Source organism: Numenius arquata, chromosome 5 (genome assembly GCF_964106895.1).
Source record: "Numenius arquata chromosome 5, bNumArq3.hap1.1, whole genome shotgun sequence".
In the NCBI taxonomy this organism is placed as follows: Eukaryota; Metazoa; Chordata; class Aves; order Charadriiformes; family Scolopacidae; genus Numenius; species Numenius arquata.
Window position 1 is genome coordinate 19,425,119 of NC_133580.1, and position 24,088 is coordinate 19,449,206.

The 24,088-nt window shown below is 51.6% G+C and overlaps 1 protein-coding gene across 1 annotated transcript in view; it reads right to left on the reverse strand.

Annotated features, from left to right (window-relative positions):
• The window catches only part of PCDH19 (protocadherin 19), a 57,802-nt gene that overhangs the window by 24,800 nt on the left and 8,914 nt on the right, over positions 1-24,088 (reverse strand). Inside the window, exons 3-4 of the mRNA XM_074148114.1 lie at positions 3,836-3,894; positions 376-545 (exon numbers count right to left, since the gene is read on the reverse strand). Coding sequence (XP_074004215.1) covers positions 376-545; positions 3,836-3,894 — 229 coding nt within the window. The remainder of the gene's footprint in view (positions 1-375; positions 546-3,835; positions 3,895-24,088) is intronic.

Genomic DNA, 24,088 nt, shown 5'->3' on the forward strand with positions numbered 1-24,088 from the left:
GAGCCTGCGCGAGCTCCGGAGAGAGCGAGGGGAGCGCATGGGAAGGCTGCTCCGGAGAGGAGCAGGGACCAGCCCCGGGAATTCCAGCCCTAATCCCGACTTGGCTGTTGCTGGCTGCCAGGCGGATGCTGGGGGGCCTTGGGTTTTCCCTCTGTGAACCAGAGGATAATCCTCACCGCTCGCTTACCTGACAGGCACGGTGTGGAGATTAATTGCTATCTACCCAGAGCTGCGACAATGTACAGCGTTATCCCCAGCAAGCGCTAAGCATCCTCATCGTGCACCCACCCAGGCAGCACCGGAGACGCCGGATGGGGCACGTGGGTGACAGGGGGGCGGTGGGCAGCCCCCCCGGGGCGCACGGCGGCGGCTTACCTTGCTCGGGGCCCTGGGAGCCCATGGAGGGGACGCTGGTGTTCAACACGTCGTTGACGGCCGTGTCGCAGTAGAGGCCCCGCTGCACGTCGTGCTCGCTGTCCGTCTGGTCGCTCTCCTCGTGGCCGCTGTCCTTCAGGCTGTTCCCCTCCAAGTCCTTGAACGTGGAGCTGCTGGGGGAGACACAGCCGTGACTTACTGGGTGGGACGAGGTGGCCCCTGCAGCCAGGCCTGGGGTGGTGGCAGGGCTGCCACCGCTCCGCCTCGCACCCCGGTCCCCTGGCACCCCCGGAGCCCAGCAGCAGGGCTGGGACTGGTCTGCCGCCACAGAGAGGTGGGGAAGGGGGCTCGGGATGGGGGGCAGCCCCTGCTCAGCACCCCGAAACAGAGCATCCAGCCCATGCCACCTCGCAGGCTGCTTCTGCCCACGGGTACAGCGGGAGCCTGTGGGTCAGGCTGCTGTGGATAGTGTGGAAGTGGAGAGTGAAGCGGGACTGGAGAATAAAACTGGAGAATAAAATATATACATTAAATGAGCTGGTTCTATAACTAGGCTCCCTCAAGTCATTTTATCTCATATTGAAGTTAGACAGGATCTAAATCGTAATTTTTTAGGTTATAGAATCATAGAATTGTCTAAGTTGGAAGGGATTCTTTAAGATCATCGAGTCCAACCATCAACCTAACACCGCCAAAACCACCACTAAGCCACGTCCCTCAGCACCACGTCTGCCTGGCTTTAAAATGCCTCCAGGGATGGTGAAATCCTAATTGCTTAAAGTTTGAAAGCAAAAGTCTTCCTAGAATCAGGAATTTCTTTTCACTATGATGATGTCATTCTTGTTTTTAAAAAATAACACGGTGATTCGGGGTCCAACTTCACACAGCTTTAAGGAGATCTGACCCGCAGAGATGCTCCCTGATATCCCCTGCAAGCACAGCCACTGCTGAGGGAATCCGAGGGCTGAGGTGCTCCATCACCCAGCTCTGGACAGAAACTTTTCCTCACGGAATCTCCGAGGCTGGAGGGACGGAAGAGTTTCGTTTCTGGCTGCCTTTGGGATCCTGCTGCTGCTCCCCACTGCTCTGCGAGGGGTGATGCCCTGGGCCACCCGGCTGCAGCAACCCACAGGGACACCTGGAGATGCGCCTGCCCCTGGTGACACGGCCATCGGGGCACCCCTGGGGCCCTCCATGGTGGGGGACCCACCTGCACCTACCGCCCCAAACGTTTTCGCTGGTGGATTTGGTGTGAAACGCTGGTGGAAGAAGCGGCCTGTGCTTTAAAGCCCCAAAGAGCTGGAGATTTTCATTACTTTGAAAAGCCCTTTTGTGTCTCCACGGAAACCAAGCAGACCACCTACCATCTGATGCTTTGCAAAAGCACGCGAGGGGGGAGCTCTGAAATACATATAAATTGGTAAACCTTCAAACATTACCTTTTAAATAAAGATGTCCCTGTTGAAGCCACCGACTTTGATTCCAGGCGACATCAAAGAATTTTAAGTTAAGAAAGCACTACAAATCTACAATTCATTTGTGTGCATGTCGATGAGTGAGAGAGGCAGGCAGACAACACAGGAAAAGTACAAATAGATTAATTAAAGTGCTGGATTTGAGGAGATTCACTCGCCCAAGATAGAAGAGCTACGACATCTCCAGAAAGGCAAAGGATGAAAATGATGTCACGATACGTTACAGAAAAATATATTTTTTTTTTCTTTTTTTTTGTTCTTAGATGTCTGCACAACGTTCCCGGCGCCCGTTGTACTTGAGACACAAGACAAAGGTAGAAAGCCAGGGGAAATGCTGTCCTACACGGAGCTGCTGTTCGGAATAACGCAGGCAACCCGTGTTCCAGCGCATTTATCTTCCCCGCAGTGAACCAGACCGTAATGCAGCAGCCGCACGACATGTTTCCGCGGCTGACGCTTCTCTAAAGGATGGGCAGGTCTCGGGGAAGCGGTGGCAGCAGCGTTTCCCAAACAATACAGCCTGGGAGTGAGCCCTGCTGCGGCAGGCGGGAGCGCCTCTCGCCTTGATCTTAGGTGCGAACGAGGAAAGATTAATAGATTTGGGGTTGGTTGGGTTTTTTTTTTTTATTTCTTTTTTTCAGGATGCCTGCAGACTCTCTGGCGAGGAGCGGCGTGGCGCAGGCAAGCCATCTCTCTAGCAATCGCATTAGCATCGTTAAACATCATGAGCCACGCAGGCAAATATACCTGCCCTTCGCTAGCTGAACCCGAGCTGCTTCGACAATGCGCTCCCAGCTCCCTTACTCCTTATATTTTTAAGATGTAAACAAATGGGATCTCAGCCAGGCAGATAATTGGATTTTTTTACTGCTCAGATCAGATCTCGACGGCTCAGGGCCGGCTCCTGCCCTCCGTTACACCTCGGGTACAACCAGGACCGGGCACGGCTCAGCCACCGCACGCCTCGGCCGGTCCCCGGGGAGCCGAGGGGAGGTGGGCAAGGAGCTGCCGGCCACCTCCTGCACCCGCATCCTGCGTGGGGAGACGGCCCTCCAGCCCTGCGCAGCATCCTCCTGACGAGCATCGATCCCGTCGGTGCCTTTCCCTGCCTCGGAACGAGGCGGGGAGGCAGGGGCCACCCACCCCGCGGGGGGATGCTCACCTCTCGTTTAACACCATCCAGTGGGGTTCAGCCGGGTAACCCCGGCGTTAACCTCCCCGAGACATTTCCTCACCACTGCCAAGCTCTGAGGATCCCAGCACTTTATCCAAATGCTTAAATTCTCCCAGGGGTAATTGCCAGGTTGCAACCGAGCTGATGATTTCCTTTTTACCCAGGGAAGAAAAAAAAGCCCAGCAAAGTGCTGTTTTGCCTCGGTATTCAAACTAAAACAGTTGAGAGCGTATCCAGCCCAATTACCTGCCCCCAAACGAGATTTTTCTTTTTTGTCTTTTCTTTTCTTTTCTTTTCTTTTCTTTTCTTTTCTTTTCTTTTCTTTTCTTTTCTTTTCTTTTCTTTTCTTTTCTTTTCTTTTCTTTTCTTTTCTTTTCTTTTCTTTTCTTTTCTTTTCTTTTCTTTTCTTTTCTTTTCTTTTCTTTTCTTTTCTTTTCTTTTCTTTTCTTTTCTTTTTCCCCCGCCTCACATGGCAGGGAGATCTCACCATTCAAATCTATCATTTTATTCCTGTGCATTCAAATAGAATAAACTCTATGAATTTGAAAGCTGTCAGGGTAACAGCGCTCCACCTAACCCACTGCAACTTCCCGGTGCGAAGGAGCCAAAGGGAAGGAAAAAAAGCTCGCCTTTTGTCGCAAACCAAGAGCAATGGGACTTAATAGGAAGTAAATACTGTTTTTTAAAATCAAATGATTACTCTTGAAACGTTTTGCATACTAAAGAAAAAAGCAAGTAGCAGTAAGGAAGAACGTTAAATAACCAGGGTTTGGCTGGGCAAACCCAAGCGCTTTCAGGCGAGCCTACGTACCTTTTTATTAAGTGAGCTCTGCTGTTCACGTAGTTGGAATCGAAGGAGTAGTTTTCCGTCTGGAGGGAGGAAAAGAAAAGGGAGATGGTTACAAGGCTGCTTTCCCCACGCCCGGGACGGGACAGGACCCCTGCCAGCGGGACGGAGCCTGGCACGGAAAACTCCGGTCCCTGTCCGCCTTTCCACCAGCATTCACCCCAAAAAAAAAAAAAAAAAAAAAAAGGCCTGGCTGGTGACCACAGAACAATTTGCAGAGAAGAAACAATGTGACTACACTCTGTTACAAAACTAATTGCTTTTAATTCCCTGACGGACTCGGTTCTGTGTGTGTCAATTTGACTGAAAGTTCAAAAGGTGTTTTTCTTATTAGTGTATAATTAACATGTTAAAATATTTATTGCATAGATATGTAAATGCCAGCAAGGTAATCCCCTGCCGGAGAATTTAATGCGGGCACTTTTCTTTGTTTTACATCATTTCATTTGCCGAGACAGTGGGGCCTGTTATTAATAAAAAGGCAAACAATGGGTGACATGCTTAAAAGTTGGAGGGGAGTGAAAGCAGGGGAGAAAAGTCAATGGATTTGTCATTTCCAAGCAAAACCCACTATCTCTGCGCTTGAAACAGTCTTTCAACCTCAGATTACAAAGCCCCAGATTTCTGGTGCTCACAGCAGGTAGGGAATGAAAAAAGCAACCAGAAGGTGGGGAAGAAGCAGTGTGTTACCAGTCAGGAGGCCATGGTGGGAGCCATGGGGTGGGATGTGGTGGGTGCTGTGTGGTGGGATGTGGTGGGAGATACACAGTGGGATGCGGCGGGAGCTGCATGCTGGGATGTGATGGAAGATGCATGCTGGGATGTGGTGGGAGCTGCATGGTAGGACGTGGTGGGAGATGCACGGTGGGATGTGGTGGGAGATGCACAGTAGGATGTGGTGGGAGCTGCATGCTGGGATGTGATGGGAGGTGCCTGCTGGGATGCAGTGGGAGGTGCATGCTGGGATGTGGTGGGAGCTGCATGGTAGGACGTGGTGGGAGATGCATGGTGGGATGTGGTGGGAGCTGCATGGTAGGACGTGGTGGGAGATGCACGGTGGGACGTGGTGGGAGATGCACGGTGGGATGCGGTGGGAGCTGCATGGTAGGACGTGGTGGGAGATGCACGGTGGGATGCGGTGGGAGCTGCATGGTAGGACGTGGTGGGAGATGCACGGTGGGATGCGGTGGGAGCTGCATGGTAGGACGTGGTGGGAGATGCACGGTGGGATGCGGTGGGAGCTGCATGCTGGGATGTGGTGGGAGCTGCATGGTAGGATGTGGTGGGAGATGCATGGTGGGATGTGGTGGGAGCTGCATGCTGGGATGTGGTGGGAGCTGCATGGTAGGACGTGGTGGGAGCTGCATGGTGAGTCACAGTGGAAACCACATGGTGGGACATGGTGGGATCTGCATTGCCTGGCCAGGATCCTTCCTGGGCTTCAGGCACCCAGAAGGATGCAGGTCTCTCTGTATGAGTCAGGCACCCCAGTCCATCCCTCCGTCCACCCAAAGTCCCCCCAGACCTGCAGGGAACCCACCTGGACTCCCACCAGCATCACCCCTTGTCCAGGGGATGCTCCTTGCCCCCTAGAACAGGAATGGGGACAGCCACCTGCCCCAGCAGCCCCGTCCTGCCTCCTCTCTGCCACGGCTCCTCCTCGCCCCGGCCCCGTGGCCGCTCTCCTTCCCCAAAGAGCCGCTCTGGGATACTATGGCCCGTTTTTATGGCAATTATGAACATGGTAAAAATAAATGCATGCATCTTTAATGGCTCAATAAATAAAGGAAAGCAGAGTCTGCTGCTAACGTAATCACACCGGCAGGATGCAGGGAGCGGGGCCGCTGCAGCAGAGCCGAATGTGAAATCCAATCGTACCCCGGCAGAGGTTACACTGCTCTGCCAAGATAATAAAGCAAAGGCAGCGTTGGTTAAGTGTGACCTTTTCTGAAATACAGCACAATATCTAATTTACCAAACAGGAGCCTCCCAGAGAGAAACATGCAAGGAGCTGCGAGCCGGGGGAGTTGGCCTAGCACTCAGCACAGCTCGGTTATTACTTTCAGATAGTAATTACTGCTGGAGAGTCACGCAGGAGATTTACTGCACAAACTACTGGTCCCTGCAGTTCTGCATCCTCGGTCCTGCAGGACGACTTTGATGGTTAGAGCTCGGAAGCAAACGGACACATGTAATTTTAAAATACACGACACCAAAGACTTAAAACACCGCAGAAAATGCCTGATCCTGTGTTTATCCGTCAATCCTGAGGCTGCCACCCCAGGGGAACGGATGCCACCCCACGGCGTGTTCCCCCCCAGCAGCCCTGTGGGATATCTCAGCCCCACAGATGGGCTCGGAGCGGGTGTTCGGAGCTCCTGCCCCTCGGAGCCGAGTGATGGAGGGCAGGAGGGATCAGAGCCAGATTCGGAGCAATTCCTGCTCGGTGGGAAGCCTGCTCCAAGCACCTTGTGCTGGCAGATGTGGGAATGGCTCCAGCAATCCCAGAACCTCAGCTGGCTCTGTCTCCATGTCTCCAGCCCCACCACCTTGCCCAGCAGCAGTGTGAGACCTCCCCCGCACCCACCGCTGCCTCCATCAGCTTCATCCCTACGTCTGTACGTGCGTCCCAGCCCCAGGAAAACCAGGAGAGGAACTGTCTGGGGGGAGGACCCAAAGGGCAAATTTCAATATATACACATACATCACAGAGCTTTAAAATGCTCAGAGCACTGACACCGCATGGCCCAGGCTTCAGGGGCCAGGACATATCCAGGGAACGCTCGACTGGGTGCCACCAAAACCCCACCACAGGCTGAAGAAACACGTGCTGCCATCACGTCCTCTGCCACAACCTAGATACAGACCCCGTGCTAAATCCCCCTCCGACCAACATCACCGGGAGCTTCGCTATTGATTTCTGACCCAAAAAAAAAAGACCAAATCCAGCCCAACTGAAATCATTCACCGATGAGCAGACTCCCCATGGTTTAAGTTTGATGGACTGGAGTACTGTGCGGACTCCCTGGTCCCCGCGTCCCCCCTGCTCGGGATGCTCCGCACCACGTTGCTAGTGAGGACACAACCCCCAGGTCCACGGGTGAGGGAGGGGGTTCCCGTGGGGTCGGTCCCAGCATCCGTTCCCAGGCTTCGAATCCCCCATGCCACCGAAAGCAGCGTGACTAATGCTAATTACTTCCAGATTTCGGACAAGACAAGGAGTGACACGGGCACGAGGATGGGAAATGTGCTTCCTTGTGCTTGGGGAACCTCAGCGAGAGCTGCCTGCGCTGCCCGCACCGGCACGGTCCCGCCGGCGCATGAGGCAGCCCAGCGGTTTACGAGACCTCTTCTCAGCTGTGGGATTATCCGTCAAGGTTATCTCCATGCAGGCTAGGGGGATCAAAACAGAAAAATAAAAAAAGAAATGAGATTTTTCATGGAGGAGGGCCGCTTTATAGCTTGCATTATTCAATTGAAGTTCACTTGATTTAATTCTAGTTCATCCTGCGAAGTGTAATCACTTACAAACAGGCAAAACGACGGGGAAGGAGAACGTCCCCGACATGTCAACATTTTAATTGGGAAAGGATCCGCTCCGTCTCTTAATGAGGCCCAAAGAACAAAGTCGAAGCGCCAAACAAAAAAACAAGAGGGAACAGGTAAGGCTGGCGCCGATGAAAGTGTGCCCTCCATAAAGTGCATCATCGAGAGGCCAGCCCTCATCTTCCTCGTTATTTCAGCAGAAGCAAACAAACCGTTACTTTCTCACTGATGAGCATCGCTCCTGTGGAAATCAAAGAGGAGCCCAGCCCCGAGCCCGGCCTCTCCTGTCCATGTCCACAGCCAGGTACGGCAGGGGCCTCCCGAACAGCGCTGCCAATGCTGATCTCCCGCTCATCGCAACAGGGATAAAGGATGCTCACGCTTGTCAGGATGAGACCCTCAGCCTCCGTGCTGGGAACAGACAACACGTTCACGACATCAGGAAGCACCGAATAACACCCAGCGTAAAGTCTGTGGTCTCAGCCCACATTTCCCTCGGAGCAGAGGAACCCCGCTGTCCTCCGGGCTCGGGATTTGCTCTCCAGATGCCGGCGCGTTGGTGTCGATGCCATCAAAGGGAGAGCCCTGGCTCAGCACGGGGCTTTACCAGTGCCTAATTTGAAAAATGCTTTTAACTGCTGCCTTAGCAACACAAATATAAATATAACAACAGACACACTCAGAATTGAGCAATCAGCAGGGAAATTTTAAACTTTTTTTTTTCCCCCAGCGGTTGCTTTCGGTTGAAGACTGCCAATTCCATTAAATTAAAAAAAAAAAAAAAAAAAAGGACGTACAAACGTCAGTACAACTCTTCTTGACCTGGACATCATGGGGGGGTGACTTCCCCATTAGCAAAAGGTCCGTTAGCAACAGGGCACCACTCTAACGACTGCTCACTCTCTGCCTGAGAAACAGAAATAAACCCCGGAGGATCCAAAGGCGGTTTAAGGGGAATTAATGCAAGTGCCAGCGGAAAGGTCAGCGGGCTGCGGCAACTCCGGGCACGATCACTGCTGTGGACTGATGGAGAAACAGAGGATGCTGGCTGGGGTTGGTCCCCAGGGTGTTTGGGACACATCCTGGGCCGTGCCAGGAGGCTCAGAGGATCCCTGCCAGCCTGCCCACCTCAGGGCAGATGCCCAGGAGCTTGCTCTTTCTCACTCTTCCCTTTTTTCAGCTGTTTCCAATGTGGGGTTTTTTTGTCAAACCAAACTCCATGGAGGTGAAAATCCAGCTTTCCCTGCTGTGTCTGGGTCTGAGCTCTCGATGGAGGGTTTGGCTCCTCGGTCCGCACATCAGCCCCCCAAGCAAAGTCCATGGTTGTTCGAAGCTGGACCCATCTCTCCCGACCCGAAGTGACAGGTATCCGTCCCTCCGCCAGCTGCCGCCTCGGAAGACGACTCTGAAGCATCTCAATGTGGGGTTTTTTGCCCTTCTTCTCACTTCAGGGTGAAAACATTCCTATCTTTCCACAAATCATTGTAAACCTGCTGCAACCTCCTGCCAAAGCATGTAGGGACCCTTCACAAAATCAGCTTCATAAAAATGACACATTTAGCGCCACTTTTTCAGGGTTATCCCTTGAGCCTTTTTTTTTCCCCTACGTGCCTTGTTAATAAAGCTTGCATGTCACCCTTTATTATTAAAAAACAAAGCGGACCTTTCTCCAAGGCTGCAACGTGCATCTCTCCTTTTGGGTTTCAGAAAATCCTCCTGAAACACACAATGGCTCCTCATCCTCTGCATTGAACTGTACGTCTTCACCAGGAGCACCGGCCTCCTGATCTTCCCTCCGTGCTGCCAGCATCATCAGGGACCCCAGAATCGTTCCCAAAAATCCACAGGGCCTCCCCGGTGGGAAGGGCAGGGCTTGTAAGACCACTTCTCCTGGTCCTCCTGTGTCCTCGGTCCTGTTCTCCACCGGCCACTCAATCACAGGCTCCAGCATCTGCAATAAAACTGTTGCTGCCCATTAGGAGATCTCGCCAGCACTTCATTCTTACGGTTTGAGCTACGTTGTGGGTGATATAGAATTCATGTAAATTAAATAAAACCACTCCAGCTGCACTTGGGAAACGGGGGAAATTTCCAAGCAGGGACCAGGTCAAATGCAGTACGTGTCAGCAACGAGGAAAAGTCATTATCATTTAGCAAGCTGCTTATTACCCCATGGGGAATAAATAAGCAGTCTGAGAATCCTTCCTGCCGGGAGCAGGCACAGTACAACACCCCACCAAACCCCAAAATCCAGCCCCATGGCCCCAGGAGGAGCAGCCGGGCTCCTCCTGATGCTCTCATGCCCAGCAAGGTGGCCGGTCTCTCTCTGCACACTGGCAGGAGACTCACCATCTCCTGCTCCGGGCTGGAGTGGATCACAAAGGAAGCCAGGAGAGATTTCCCCCCTATTGTGTGTGACGCCAGCATAATTAGCCCCTGCGCTACCGGCTGCTGACAAGGATGCTGCTGCCTCGGAGCATCGGTCGGAGGCAACAGAGACCAGCCTGGTGACTGACCCACTTGAGGAGCTCTGCTCCTCCTGCCCCATGCTTGGCGCCAGCTCCGCTCAGGCACTGACAGCATCTGCAATGTCTGCCACCACAGGTGAGGGTCCTGAGTGCTGCAACCACAGCCTGGGATGATGCAGCAGAAGACAGATTCGTATTTCCCCGTTCCTCACTCTCCAGCACCGGCACCTCCCAGTATGGTGGGTATCAGAGATGTGAGAGCAGCACCAGCCCAAGGCTTTGGGTTAAAACCCCGCGCAAACTCCACCCAAAGAGCTACTGGGGCTTCCACCACTGTTCTGCTGGTAGACACGGTGGTTTGAGCGATGCCTGCGTCACCCCAAGGAGCCCACCATCCTCTTCTCCATGCTGTGGCTCGGAGACCCTCGCGGGGTCAGGGCCTTTGGAAGGGACCCAGCTGGCCACCGGTCCGCATCAGCATCTCCACGGGTGCTGGAGGATGCACCTCCACCATGGCAGGCAAGACGGAAGGAAAACGTGAAGCAATTGGGCTCTTATCAAGGAGCGTTTAAGAGCCAGTCACCTGGAGGAGCTCAATAAAGGTTAAAAGGATGTGACCTCTGGCATCTCCCTTTGCAGCATTTCCCCAGCTCACTGCTAAAGCCTGTAATACAGGAGATTGCAAACTGTAAACTAGCAATATTAGCGTCTCTGAACAAGTAAGTGCATTTAGCATCTGATATTGATGTTTTATAATTAGATGTAATACAGCAGATCATTTTCCTGCCTGTGATCAATGAAACCAGGGTCGGTTTTGGGGTTGGGCTTTTTTGCAGACACTCTGATTGCTGCCTAAACCAAATGGAGCGGTGCCTCGCTCAGTACGGCAGGAATGAGCAGAGACGAGGATGTGCAAACACAGCATCCACTTAGATTTACTATCCCCGAAATATAAACAGAATATTTATTTCTGACCTTTTAAGCACTAATTCCAAATTTAATGAGGCACAATGAACATTCCTCAGAGCCAGGCTCCATGGCTGCTTAACACCACCGACCCTCTAATTATTACTGCAGCTTAAATAAAGGGCATTTGGTTCTGATGGACGTTATTAAACACCGAATGAAACCGAGTCCAGCCTCCATTTTCTCCTGATGAAATAAAAAGCATCGCAGAGAAATTGCTGGGAGAGTTCATCCTTTAGCATCACCCCGCTCATCAGAACGAGCAGAAGTATCAAACCAGATTGTATTACGGCACAGGCATGCCCACTAATCTGTGCTGAACTCCTCTCCCCTCCCCAAATAAATACAGGCTTTCTCACCGGTTTGGATTTTTTTTTGGTTTTTTTTTTTTTTTTTGTGTCTGCAAATGGATCGGAGGCAGGAGGAGAGGAGCTGCTGTGATGTGATTTTGAAAAAAGGGTATAGGATTAGAAACCCAGATTGAATCCTGAGCGCGGCAACACACAATGAAGCCATAATTACACTCCTGAAAGCCACAAATAGTGTCACCCGGTTGAATTTGTCAACATATCAGAAATCTACAGTATGGTTATGAAGAGCACAAATGCAATAATAAAAAACCTGCCTTACATTCCTTCGGCACCTATAACCCAAAAGCTCTTTGGAGGCCATGGCACAAGGGTCCATCCCTCCAGCAGCATCGCTGGGGCAGGTACCCGCTTGGCGCCACCACCCCAAAATTGATTGAAAAGCAAAATACCCAAAAGGGGGGTATGTTTTCTAAGGGAGAGTATACAGGTGCCTTCTCTGGACTGTGAGCAGCCAGGAGGGTGGCGATGCCCTGGCAGCTTCCCAGTACCCCCCCACCAGGGTTGGGACAGGAGGGATTTTGGGGCAGGGGGGCAATGCCTCCCTCCCATGTGCCCACTAATGGGCACGGGGCTGAGCTCACCACTCCCCCAACACAGCCTTCTGCACAGGGGGCTGCCTCGATTCGCCAAGGAAAATTCCCCATGGGGGATATAATAGCCAATAAACCTAATAAAAGGGGTTTTTTTTCCCCCCCATCACCTATGCCTGGGACTTTCAGATGTGTAATGGATCCGTGCGTGCAGCTTCCAGCCTGGACTGCACCCCTCCTTAAGTAGTGCAAGAAACAATCTGGATCTAATCAGCAGCCCCAGGGTAATGGGGCATGACTTACAGATTTGTTAAAAACCCTTTCAGAACTGTCCTTTCCCTGCCTCCTGCCATTAGGAATGAAAACAAATATAACAGAGGAACCTTTTTTTAAATGTTCCCATCGCTAGGGCTAAATAAAACTCCTTGTCATTCACCTTCTGGAGCGGCAGGTCAGGCCGATGCGTTTTGTAGGGAACAGCAGAAATCACAGATTTGTCACTGCAAAAAAAAAAAAAAAAAGAAAAAAAGAAAAAAAAGAAAAAAAAAACCCAACCCAAAAATCACTGCAGCTGAGTTAAAAATAGTGAAGGTGTGAGATGCCGCCGCCAGCTCGGCACAGTGGAGTGACGGAATGCCCGGGTGGCCACCCTGCTGGCTCATGCCCAAGCCCTGGGGCAGCCGGTGGGGAGGTGACAGAGGACATGCCAAAACGGGACCAGGCACCAAAACGGGCCACTGGGCTCAGCTGGAGGCACCTCGCTCCGATTCTGCATCCTGGAGGGGTTGGGGACACCCCTGAGGAATCCCAGGATGGAGGACAAGGGGGCTCGCGGCAGCAGCCGAAGGATTTCCCCATCTTGTGGCTTTCCAGGGATAAATTTGGCTGGGGGGTGCCAAGACCAGCGCTGTGGCAGGCACCCAGGGAACTTGTCCCTACCCCATGTCTCAGTACAAGCCCCATTCCTTCTGATTTTTCAAGCACGCAACAAGTGCTTCTCTTATCACCTTACACCCTGCGGGCTTTTCCATCCTACGGCTTCACCGGAGGCCGGATCCCATCCCGCGTGTGCCCCCAACACGTGGCAGCTCCCCCCTGGCTTCGGCTAAAATTCCCCGGCAATGGCGGATAATAAAACTATAGGGAACGCTGCCCCGTGTGATCATGGTGTTATCATGGACATTGTTTATCTGTAATTTCACAGAAAGGCTTGCAATCAGGAGCAGCCTCCGCCAGCTCCCACTTGAAGCCTCAAGGGGATTTTGCTCATAACGATATTATTTATCAAAACCACTTTCCCCCCATTTTTTTTTTTGTTTTCTTTTATTTTCCTTACTTTGGGCTGGTAAATGCTCCCATGAAGAGCTCCCCTCCAAACCCTCTGCCCCCCCTCAAAGGTGCCACACATCCTTGGGGACACACCAGCACCCTCCCACCGGCCCTTCCTCCCCTCTGAGCGATGCCGCCAGCTCGGGGGTGCCGGGAAACTAAGGAATTTCACCCAAAAGAAGCCTGTTTTCTCCCAGAATGAAACTGTAGGGAAATAAATGGTAATAAAGCGCTCGCCAGGCTGGGGGATCTCTGCTCCGGCGCTGACTGGATGCCATCTCCATCCCCACGCTGCCCTCTCCCCCTGCCCAACAGCCACCCCGCGTTATTAACAGCCTGGTAAACACAGCCCGTTGGTTATTACAAAGATGCCAAAACCTTACTACTTCTTGTTCCTTCCAGTTAATGTACCATAGCCGAGGATGAATTGCTATTACAAGGAACTAAAAATAAAAATGTTTCAGAGGCCGTAATTGGCTTGTCTTGTTGGGCTTTTTAAGGAGCCAAAGTACCAGTTCCAGGCTATTAGCCCTAAGGTTGTAGGAGAATGGTGTAAAATATTTCTTCATTAAAACCCTACCTTCTCCACAGAGGTGTTTATCTTTAGGGTTGCTTTTCCCCTTTTCCTTCTTCATTTTTTAAATTTTATTTTCTTTTTAAAAGACGTGTGTTATCAAATAAGCTTCAGTTAAAAGAGGGCTTCGAAAGCCCAGAGGTGATATAAATAGACAGGGCTCAGTGCAGCTGGAGAACCAGCCAGAGCCTTCACTCATCTATTCAGGTCATTTTTCTACAAAACTTATGTAATATTCCTCAGTCGCATCTGTAATCTTGGGCAATTTTTAATAATCAGCACAAAATTTTGCAGTCCCTGGGGAGACGGTGCTGTCTCAGCAAGTACCCAGCCCACCAGTGTGGGATGGGGACCACCACCACCGCAGGGAGCTGGGGGTGCCCAGGGTGCTCCCTAGGATGGGGACCTGTTGGAGCGGGTCCAGAGGAGGCCACGGAGATGCTGCGAGGGCTGGAGCCCCTCTGCTGTGAGGACAGGCTGAGAGAGTTGAGGGGGTTCAGCCTGGAGAAGAGAAAGCTCCAGGAAGACCTTAGAGCCCCTTCCAGTCCATAAAGGGACTCCAGGAGAGATGGGGAGGAACTGTTGATCAGGGATGGGAGCCACAGGACGAGGGGAATGGTTTTAAACTGAAAGGAGGGGAGATTTAGATGAGATATCAGGAACAAATTTTTCCCTGTGAGGGTGGTGAGACCCTGGCCCAGGTTGCCCAGAGAAGCTGTGGCTGCCCCATCCCTGGAGGGGTTCAAGGCCAGGCTGGACAGGGCTTTGAGCAACCTGGTCTGGTGGGAGGTGTCCCTGCCCAGGGCAGGGGTTTGGAACTAGATGGCCTTTAAGGTCCCTTCCAACATAAACCATTCTACGATTCTATGACTATAGGGTTTTTTTTCCTTTTGAGGGTCTTTAGTGCTACTTGGTTACAAAGAGCTTTAGCTACCACTACTCAATATCGGCAACAACCACGACAAAACCAAACCCCTTGATTCAGCAAAACCCTTCTTTCAAAAGAAGCAGATGCTCTGCTGAGCAAGGACTTGGCGGCTTGGCACCAGCCATCCTGATGAGGATGGTGACGATGGACCGACAAAAAACCAACAATTTACGGTCAGTACTTTAAAATTGGCTTTAAGTCCTGCCGCTTGCAGAGCCTGCTCCGACCAACAGGAGCACCTCGGGGCTGCCCTGGCCACCCACACATCCATCTGTGACAGCGGCTCGGAACAGCACAGCATTAAAATAAATAATAATAATATCAATAATGATGAATACCAATCCCTAGATAACACTGCACAGCAGGGGAAGCTCAGCAGAAAAATTACAACAGAGCCTTTTGCTCCCTGCTTCGTGCGAGGAGAAGGATGACCCGTTGCTTTGCGGAACAACAACCCAACAGGTATTCACTACTTTGATTTTGTGATTTGCAGGTTGCTGCTAGAAGACGACTCTTTCTGTTAGGTACAATTGCTATTTTTTGACAGTGTCTAGGCAATACCTTGTTAAAAAGGGCAAAACAACAGTTATTAATTACCCTAATTAACCCGATTCATAAGACACATTTGTGTGGCTGTCATGACAACTGCTTTGACTAACTTGCCAAGAATAGCTTAGCTGTCCATTCAAATAAATCCCTGATAATTACTAGTCTAGTTTACTGGGCTTCTGTGATAATAATAATTAGTGCTACTGTACAAAAGGTCGCGCTAAACAGTTTATGAATGATGCATTTCGCATGGCGATTACATGAGTCACGCAGCACCCAGCCAATGGACGCGGCCACGTTGCCAACGTGGTGAGATGCAATTAGATGGGAGCCTGTGGACAGCACGGCGGGCTGAGAGGGAGAAGCCATTAAGGTCCGAGGAGAAATAACCAAGGAGAAGATGGGTGAAGCTGGGATGGCCACTGACCTGCCTCCTTGACAGCTGAGGTGTCCATCCGTCTGTCCGTCCATCCAGCCACCACAAGGCAGGAGATGGTACTCTACTTCTAATGCAGGTGCTGGTAGACACCGAAAACCTTCCAAGTCTGACCTGTTGCATGTTGGTATCTCACCTCATCACCTCGTTTCCTTCCTCATCAATGATGGGTAATCACAGTTCACCTCTGGTTTTGGTGTACTTGAGGGCCACAAAGATGCTCCAAGGGCTAGAGCCCCTCTGCTGTGAGGACAGGCTGAGAGAGTTGGGGGGGTTCAGCCTGGAGAAGAGAAGGCTCCAGGGAGATGTTAGAGCCCCTTCAAGTATCTGAAGGGGCTACAGGAAAGCTGGAAAGGGACTTTTTACAAGGGCATGTAGTGATAGGATGAGAGGTAATGGCTTCAAACTGGAAGAGGGGAGAATTAGATGAGATCTCAGGAAGAAATCCTTTCCTGTGAGGGTGGTGAGACCCTGGCCCAGGTTGCCCAGAGAAGCTGTGGCTGCCCCATTGCTGGAGGTGTTCAAGGCCAGGTTGGATGGGGCTTTGGCAACCTGGGGGGCAACCTGGTCTAGTGGGAGGTGTCCCTGCCCATGGCAAGCGGTTGGAACTGGATGATCTTTAAGGTCCTTTCCAATCCAAACCATTCTGTGATTCTATAAGTATGGTTTGGTTTTTTTTTTGTTTTGAGGTTCTTTGGTGCTATTTGGTTATGAAGGGCTGGTGGGCAGCAGGGATTGCTCAGCCCAGCATTGCTGCTCCCCAGCCTCCAGCGGGCACGAGAAATAAGGGCAACCCCCCCAGTGCCTTCCTCCACTCCTGATATGGATATGTTTTCATCCACCTTCACAATGGGAAATCCAGGCCCGGCAAATGCCATTTTTCCTTTGCTGAGGTTTGTAAGTGAAAACTGGTCCGTGGGATTGCCCCTGGCTGCACCTGGGTGGAGGTAAGGGGGGGACAGGACTGCAACACCCCACCACCAATACTGCAAAATCCTGCAAAACCCTGGGTAGACAGGGCAGTGGGGCAGGGACAGAGGCAGCACGCTCACATTTAATACAGAGGACAGCTGCCAGCTCCACGGAAATCTATGAAATCACCCCATTTAGAATAAATTCTGATTAAATACCACATATGGTCCTTATTGTCCGTCCCTTGTTACCTATCACAGGAGGCATCTGCATCTAAACAGGGTCTTAATCTGCAAATATTTGTCTGCTGCAGCACTCTCCTCCCTCACCCCCACCTGAACTTGCAATTATTCTTACTGATTGACTTTAAGAGAGCACCACGCACATGCCTCGAGCTGCCACGCGCCGAGCAGAGTCGGGAGCGACGCCGGGCTCCGCGGCAATCATCACCGGGGCGAGCAATTGCCCTGTCACACATGGCAGGTTACGGCTTCAGACTGGAGGCAGCAAGGCCAGATGAACGCTTAAAAACGTCGTTACAGTGTGAAAAGCGAGGATGTGGAAATGACACCTCCTTTCTCAACAAGTCTGTTCCCGCAGCATCTCCCAGCTCTGCCGAGATTTCATTGCCTTTCAGCCCTTGGAGGGGGGACAGGGGCTCGCGTCCTCTTTGCGTGCCAAAATAAGCTCTGGTGAGGACACAGCTGAGCTGAAGAAGATGGGTTTGAGGACATGGACCTGTTGGAGCAGGGCCAAAGGAGGCCACGGAGATGCTGCGAGGGCTGGAGCCCCTCTGCTGTGAGGACAGGCTGAGAGAATTGGGGGCGTTCAGCCTGGAGAAGAGAAGGCTCCAGGAAGACCTTAGAGCCCCTTCCAGTCCATAAAGGGGCTCCAGGAAAGCTGGGGAGGGACTCTTGATCAGGGAGGGGAGCCATAGGATGAGGGGTAATGGTTTTAAACTGAAAGGGAGGAGATTTAGATGAGATCTGGGGAAGAAATTCTTTCCTGTGAAGGTGGTGAGACCCTGGCCCAGGTTGCCCAGAGAAGCTGTGGCTGCCCCATCCCTGGAGGGGTTCAAGGCCAGGCTGGATGGGGCTTTGAGCAACCTGGTGTGGCGGGAGGTGTCCCTGCCCAGGGTAGGGGGTTGGAACTGGATGGCCTTTAAGGTCCCTTCCAACCCAAGCCATTCTATGATTCTGTGATTTGAGGCTGAAGATGGATTTGAGGTACCGAGACGGATTTCGGCACTGAGGCCCACCCTGCCCGACAGCAGGTGCTCTAGAAGACAAGGTGTTTTTATCAGACCAACAAGGAGAAATTAGGGAAACCTGATGCTGAGCAGAACCTTCCCCAGTTTTCCCAAGTGAAGTTTGCAGCTCGGTTCAATATGTTAGTGCCTAATGAAGGTTTCCCCCATATTCTGCAGGGTATAATCATTCTCCTCCTAATGAGCATGTGTTAATGGCATATTAATGCTGACAACAACTAAGTGCGGAGAACAAGAGATGAACATATCCTAAAATTCATCTTTTTTTTTTTCCCCCGAATAAAGGAAACCAGCGGGCGGCTGAGCGAGCCCCAGCCCAGCGGGATCCCGGGGCTCCCATGGCGATGCTGCCGGCTCTGGTCCGTGGGCTCACCACGGGATGCAGAGCCCAAATGGGACCATGGCTTTGGTCTCTCACTAACCCAACCCCTGCAATTAATTGACGTAGAGGGAAGGATCTCAGCCCCAGCGCGGTATTTCCCCCTAGAAAAGCGACACGGACACGGGGGGGGCTGAACAGCAAAGCAGAAGAACCACTTGCAAACGTCTGGAAAACCGTTTCACCGAGCAGACAGGTCTGGATGCTGTTTCTAAGCCAACAGCCGTGTGGATTTGATTACCAAATGTCACCGACGCTGGGTCCCTGCCAGAGCATCCAGATGTGAATCTGAATATGAAAAGTCCAGGAGGGAGCAGGTGATGGGAGTCGTAGGGGCGGGCACTGAGCCCCCATCCCGCTGCCGGCGTCCCAGCCCATCTGCGTCTGCCTGACAGAGTTTACACCAGCAAGGAAAAGAACAGACATAAAAGGGGTGTTTTCCCATTTCTTCATCTCCCCAAACCCCCCACACCTCCCCAAAAGTAGCATCAATGTGCCCCTCGGGTTTGCTGCCCAGTGCCAGGTGCTGCGGGGAGCGGGGGGAAGCCTAATTCCCTAACTGTCTGACTCCGTGTGCTCCCACCGGCACATACATTTAGATTTCCAGATCGATAATCGATGCTAGAATCAATAACAGGGAATTTAGCTACATTATAAAAACAGTAAAATCAGCCAATACTGAGAAATGACTATTGAGTCCTGTGTTTTCCGCACTCACTTAGTCTAATAATGGTGAATGATATTTTCCAAGTACATTATTCAGCAATAAAACCGCCGAATTATTTGATCTCTTTCTAACCTTTATGATTCTAAGCACTCTTTTTGACCCAGATTGAATGAGGCAACATCTGCAGAGCCTTTCACAAAATTGTACTCGGCGTGCACTATTGTAGGTCCGCTGCCAAAGATAAATGTTATTATTTTAAAGCCATCATCCTCCTAATAGATGAGCAAACGCACTGCATTAGCATAGCCTGCAGAGCTGGAGCACGGGTGAGAAAATGCCAGAGGGTTTTCCCTTAATGGAATTTTACATACCTGACTTAGGATGGGTTAATGCAATCCACCACCACGGGAATTTGAAAACCTGCCCTGTGGCGTACACCTGCCGCTACAAAAGATGGTATAATCCGACAAGCTCCACATCCCCGTGAGAACCACGAAGGATTCATGTCTGGATCTCCAGCGGCCAACGGGGCGTCGAGAGGAGGAGGAGGAGGAGGAGGAGGAGGAGGAGGAGGAGGACCTCATCCAGACGGCTCCCACGCACGCAGACCCGCGTTATTCCTCCCAGACCTACGCGATGCAGTGCCTGCGAGGAGGAGGAGCGGCTGGGGCTACCTGCAGCGTGCCGAGGGTTGCCACGAACTGAAACACCGGCCGGGCACATCTGCCGGCTGCAGCATCAGCCGTCGCCGCTCTCAAGCCTTCCCCAGCCTAACGAGAACTCACCGTAATTCCGTGTTAAACAGGGAGCCACGTCAAGACTAAGTGCTAATCACTTGTCCGGCTGACATGAACCATTACTTCCTTCCAAATTTAGAGGAGGAACCAGAAGGAGATGCTGAAGCAACGATGCTGTGGTCTCGTCTCCAGTAAATCCTCCAACGGGTGCCACGGGCTGGGTCCCAGCAGCATCAGCGAAATCGGGAGCCGTCAAGGGCCTCAGTGTCCCTTTGCTGAGCCCCAGGCGATGCTCTCCTGGGGACAATGGGGACTGGGACCGTGGGGGACCCCAAGGGACAGCCCACCCACAGCCCGTCGAGGGTAGCGCTGCCTGCAGAGCACCCCATCCATCGCCAATTCAGAGCACGCTCTAATTTAAATTATAATTACACTTATAAGTACACAGATTACAACAATTTATGCTACAAATAAGACCATCCTGTATTTTAATTAACAGAAAATGATTGGAACTCAACTATAGCCTCTACTGGGAGCAATATCTAATCATTTGCTGAAGCGGGGCCGTGCCCAGCCCCGAGGCAGGCGGGCAGGGAAGGGGGAGTGGGGGGGTCCCCCCATCCGAGCCCCCCCAGGAGAGCAGGAGCTGCTGTCAGGGGGTGAGAGGTGTCCCCGGAGGGATGGGGGGCTCCTGGCCAGAGAGTTTGCAGGCAGAGCCCAAGGATGGAAGCAGGCAGGGGATAAAGGACAGGCAGATGATGGGAATTCCCTGCATGATGGGAATTTAGGGAAAAGCCAAGGAGGGCACCTGGCTGAGGAGCTCCTCTGGCTCAAAGCCCTCAGGAGGGACCTCAGGAGATGGCAGCTGGGAAACAGGGCTCTTCCCAGGAGCCCAGCAGATGCACATAAGGTTACTCAAAGGTGACGGGTGCTTGGCCTTAACGCCGCCTTTGCGTGTGGTGTGTGCTTTATGCAGGGCAAACGACAGGGAGAAACCGCAGAGTTCAAATCGCTCGATACAGCAGGACCTGATTTGGAAACTGCTCTAAGAAAGGCCATAAATAGCGTGCAAGACCACCCTTTTGATGTAATTTAAAAGAAAACCTTACTATAAATCTTTCCTAATTTAAGGGAAAATTCTCATCCGCCACGTAAATATAGTAGCAGGAGCTTTTTTTATAGACTCGACAAGGAGGAGATGTATCAGAAACATGGATCAGAAATTCAAATTTACCAAAAGGAAAACAAGACGAGCCTCTCTACTTTCAGTGAAGATGAATCCTAAAACCCAAACCAATCACATAAAAACAAATTATAACTATATAGTTATATGAGATATTATGTACGTGCTCTAGGCAATCCTGCTTTGGCAGGGGAGTTGGACTAGATGATCTCTAGAAGGTCCCTTCCAGCTCTAACAATTCCGTGATTTACATAATTAGGTACAATTGATAATAATTATATACACACTTTTTATATGCTTATAAATACATCCTGTATATTATATAGCATATAGCATATAAGAGATAATATATGGTACATAATATCCAGTATGTAATATATAATGATATAATGATATATCATTTTATATATATATAATGATATATATATATAATGAGATATATATAATGAGATATCATTATATATAGGTCTTGCCATCAAAGGAGAGGGTTTTTACTGTAAATACACCTTGGCTACTGCCACCACACACACCACAAACTGGCCCTAATTCCTCCACGGACCCTTGCAGCAAACCCCTTTGGTCCCAGCAAGCCGGGACCCCACTTCGTGCTGGAAAAAACTTGGAAAAAAAGGTGCCGGGAGGGGGTCGCAGCCCCGTATCACCCATCCAAAAGCCAAAGCGTGCCGAATTCCAGGCTGGCCTGAGCCATGGCACAGCGAGCGTGGCCACCACTGAGCCGTGGTTAAACATGAATGGGAGCTGGGGTATTTATCTCTGTTGTGAGGTATTCAAATGAATTTTCCCAAACGGAGAGCTCGGAGCGATTACATTAGGAGATGTATAATTTGGTCGGGCTGACCTCGGAATGGAATAAAAAGCTGCTGATTTCCATAATGATGGCCTGGGACGCTGGGAGAGGTCAGGGAACGTGCAGCGATACACAAAACCCTTCGGGGAGTAGTTAAGCCGAGGGGTTTGCCGGGAGTTGTGATCTGGGGGCAGATTTGGAGTGAGGGGGGAGAGCAGGCGGGGAGGTTTGGGGTTCCCACCCCACAGGCACCGGTCCGGGGTGCCTCGCAGGGACCGCAGAGATCCCCCCAGGCAGGGCATCACCTGCAGCTGGGAGCATCCCTCCTCTTCCTCGGGCTCCGGGAGAAGAAAGGCTGCCGCCGGTTCCCGGAGAGGGATGCGGAGGCACTAACGGGATCCGTGCCCTGTGCTACCCAGCCCGCTGCGCGTCGCAGCCACCAAAAAGTGCTGAGTTACAGTGACCTCCCAAGGAGAAAACAAGACTGGCAACGCACGCTCGCTGCAAAGCCAGCCTCCCGACTAGTCGAACATCATCACTGATAATGCTTTAATTATTATCTCGGCTGAAAATAAGCCTTATTTCAACAGCCTGGCATGTCTCAGCGCCACAAACTTTCTCCGGGTTGGAAATTATCTCCTTTTCCTTCCCCCCCCCCCCCAGCTTTATACACAGCATTACTCAGAAGCAAGCCAAATCCCTTCCAATTATGTATCATGACGTTTCCCCAGCGTTACACTAAAGCAAGACCCTTCACTTCTAAATGGCATGGTTTATAACAAATTGTCTGTTATACCAGACAGAAACTGATTTCCTCAAACCCAGCATATTAAAGTGAGTACATTCATTCTGGTTGTAACACACAAAATGTGATTATAACAGACACTTTGGGGGCTTTTTAAGGCTAGCGGAGAAGAGGAGGATAAGCTGGAGGGGAAGAAAGAATTGACAAGTAGAGAAATGACAGAGAAAGAGGAACAGCCACGCTGATTTCATTTCTTACAAAACAAAAATCTTTGTGTGTTGTAGAAATGTGCTTTAGTTAACACTGCCAGATAGCCAGAGCGAAAACCTGCCGGTGCCGCCTGAAACGAAAATTGCTCTATTGTGCTTAGAAAACCATTTCCTACAGCGAGCAGAAGGCTTTCCAGGTAGTAAAAAGCATATCTGAAACCACCGGGGCCTTATCCTGCAACTGTTGCTCGCTCAAATAATCCCCGCTGCCGCGAGGAGCCCAAACGAAATCAGTGTGAGTGAGGATTACGCGGGAGTGTATCAAGGTTGGGGGATTAGACCAGGATTATCACTAAAACCAGTAATTCCCCATCTTACTGATGGTGGCCACCAGCTCAGGAGGTGGCCGATCACCACAAGCAACCTCCCAGTGCCAGGGCCGGGTCTGGGAGGTCCTCAGAGGACTGGTGGACCACTGACTACTCCACCTTGACCTTCTCCATTGGGACCTACCAAAGCAGGACCAGAGCAAGGCTATGCCTGATCCACACCTAATGGTAGCTCTGCTGCTTCCCTTCCCTGCTGCCACCGTGATGGGGACACCTGGACCCCCAGTCCTGAACCTCCATGTAATTCCCCATCTTACTGATGGTGGCCACCAGCTCAGGAGGCGGCCGATCACCACGAGCAACCCCCTGGTGCCGCGTCTGGGTCCAGGAGGTCCCCAGAGGACTAGTGGACCACTGACTGCTCCACCTTGACTTTCTCCATTGGGACCTACCAAAGCAGGACCAGAGCAAGGCCATGCCTGATCCACACCTAATGGTAGCTCTGCTGCTTCCCTTCCCTGCCGCCACCGTGACGGGGACATCCCGGACCCCCAGTCCTGAACCTCCATGTGAATTCCACCTTTGGACATCACCCACTCCCATTTCACACCTCAGTCCTGCCAGGGACCGGCCACCGCTACGCCCCCGGGGGGGGATGGAGGGGCTGCCATGCCCCAGGGGATGCTCCCTGTCCCGGGACAGCATACGATGCTGCAGCCACTGCTTCCCAAAGCGGCACTGATTTTGGATGCAAAACTGCCTCTGAAACACTGATGCAGCCATTACGCACACATCCATTTTCTGTTAAAACCACAAAGACAAAATCCAGGCAAGTAAGTGTTACCCAAGGGTGGCTGCTCTGCATGCAAGCCGTGTCCCAGGGATCCTAAAAGGCCCGCCATTCAGACGGGTTTCCACACCACCTCAATGCAATGAGCATTTTTATCAAGGAAACCGCCTAATGGCTCCTATTAATTTTGATTTTTCATCTCCTGTTACAACTTCCAGCAATGTACATGTAAAAACCGACAGCAAGCCCTTTCGGTTTCAAAGCTGACTTCTCCTCCGGCTCAGCGGGAAGGGAAGGGAAGGAAAAGAAAAGCCCTCGGCAGCAGCAAAGCCTCTGACCGGCAATGCCCTTGCAGCTCCAGCATGTCCCACGCTCCCTCCTCCAAAACACGCCGGAATACTCACGGGGGCCAAGCCTCCTGCTGTCAGCCACGCTCAGCACAGCCGCCCGCAAATGCCTTTTGCCACTGCTGCCTGCGGCCACCAGGATGCTAA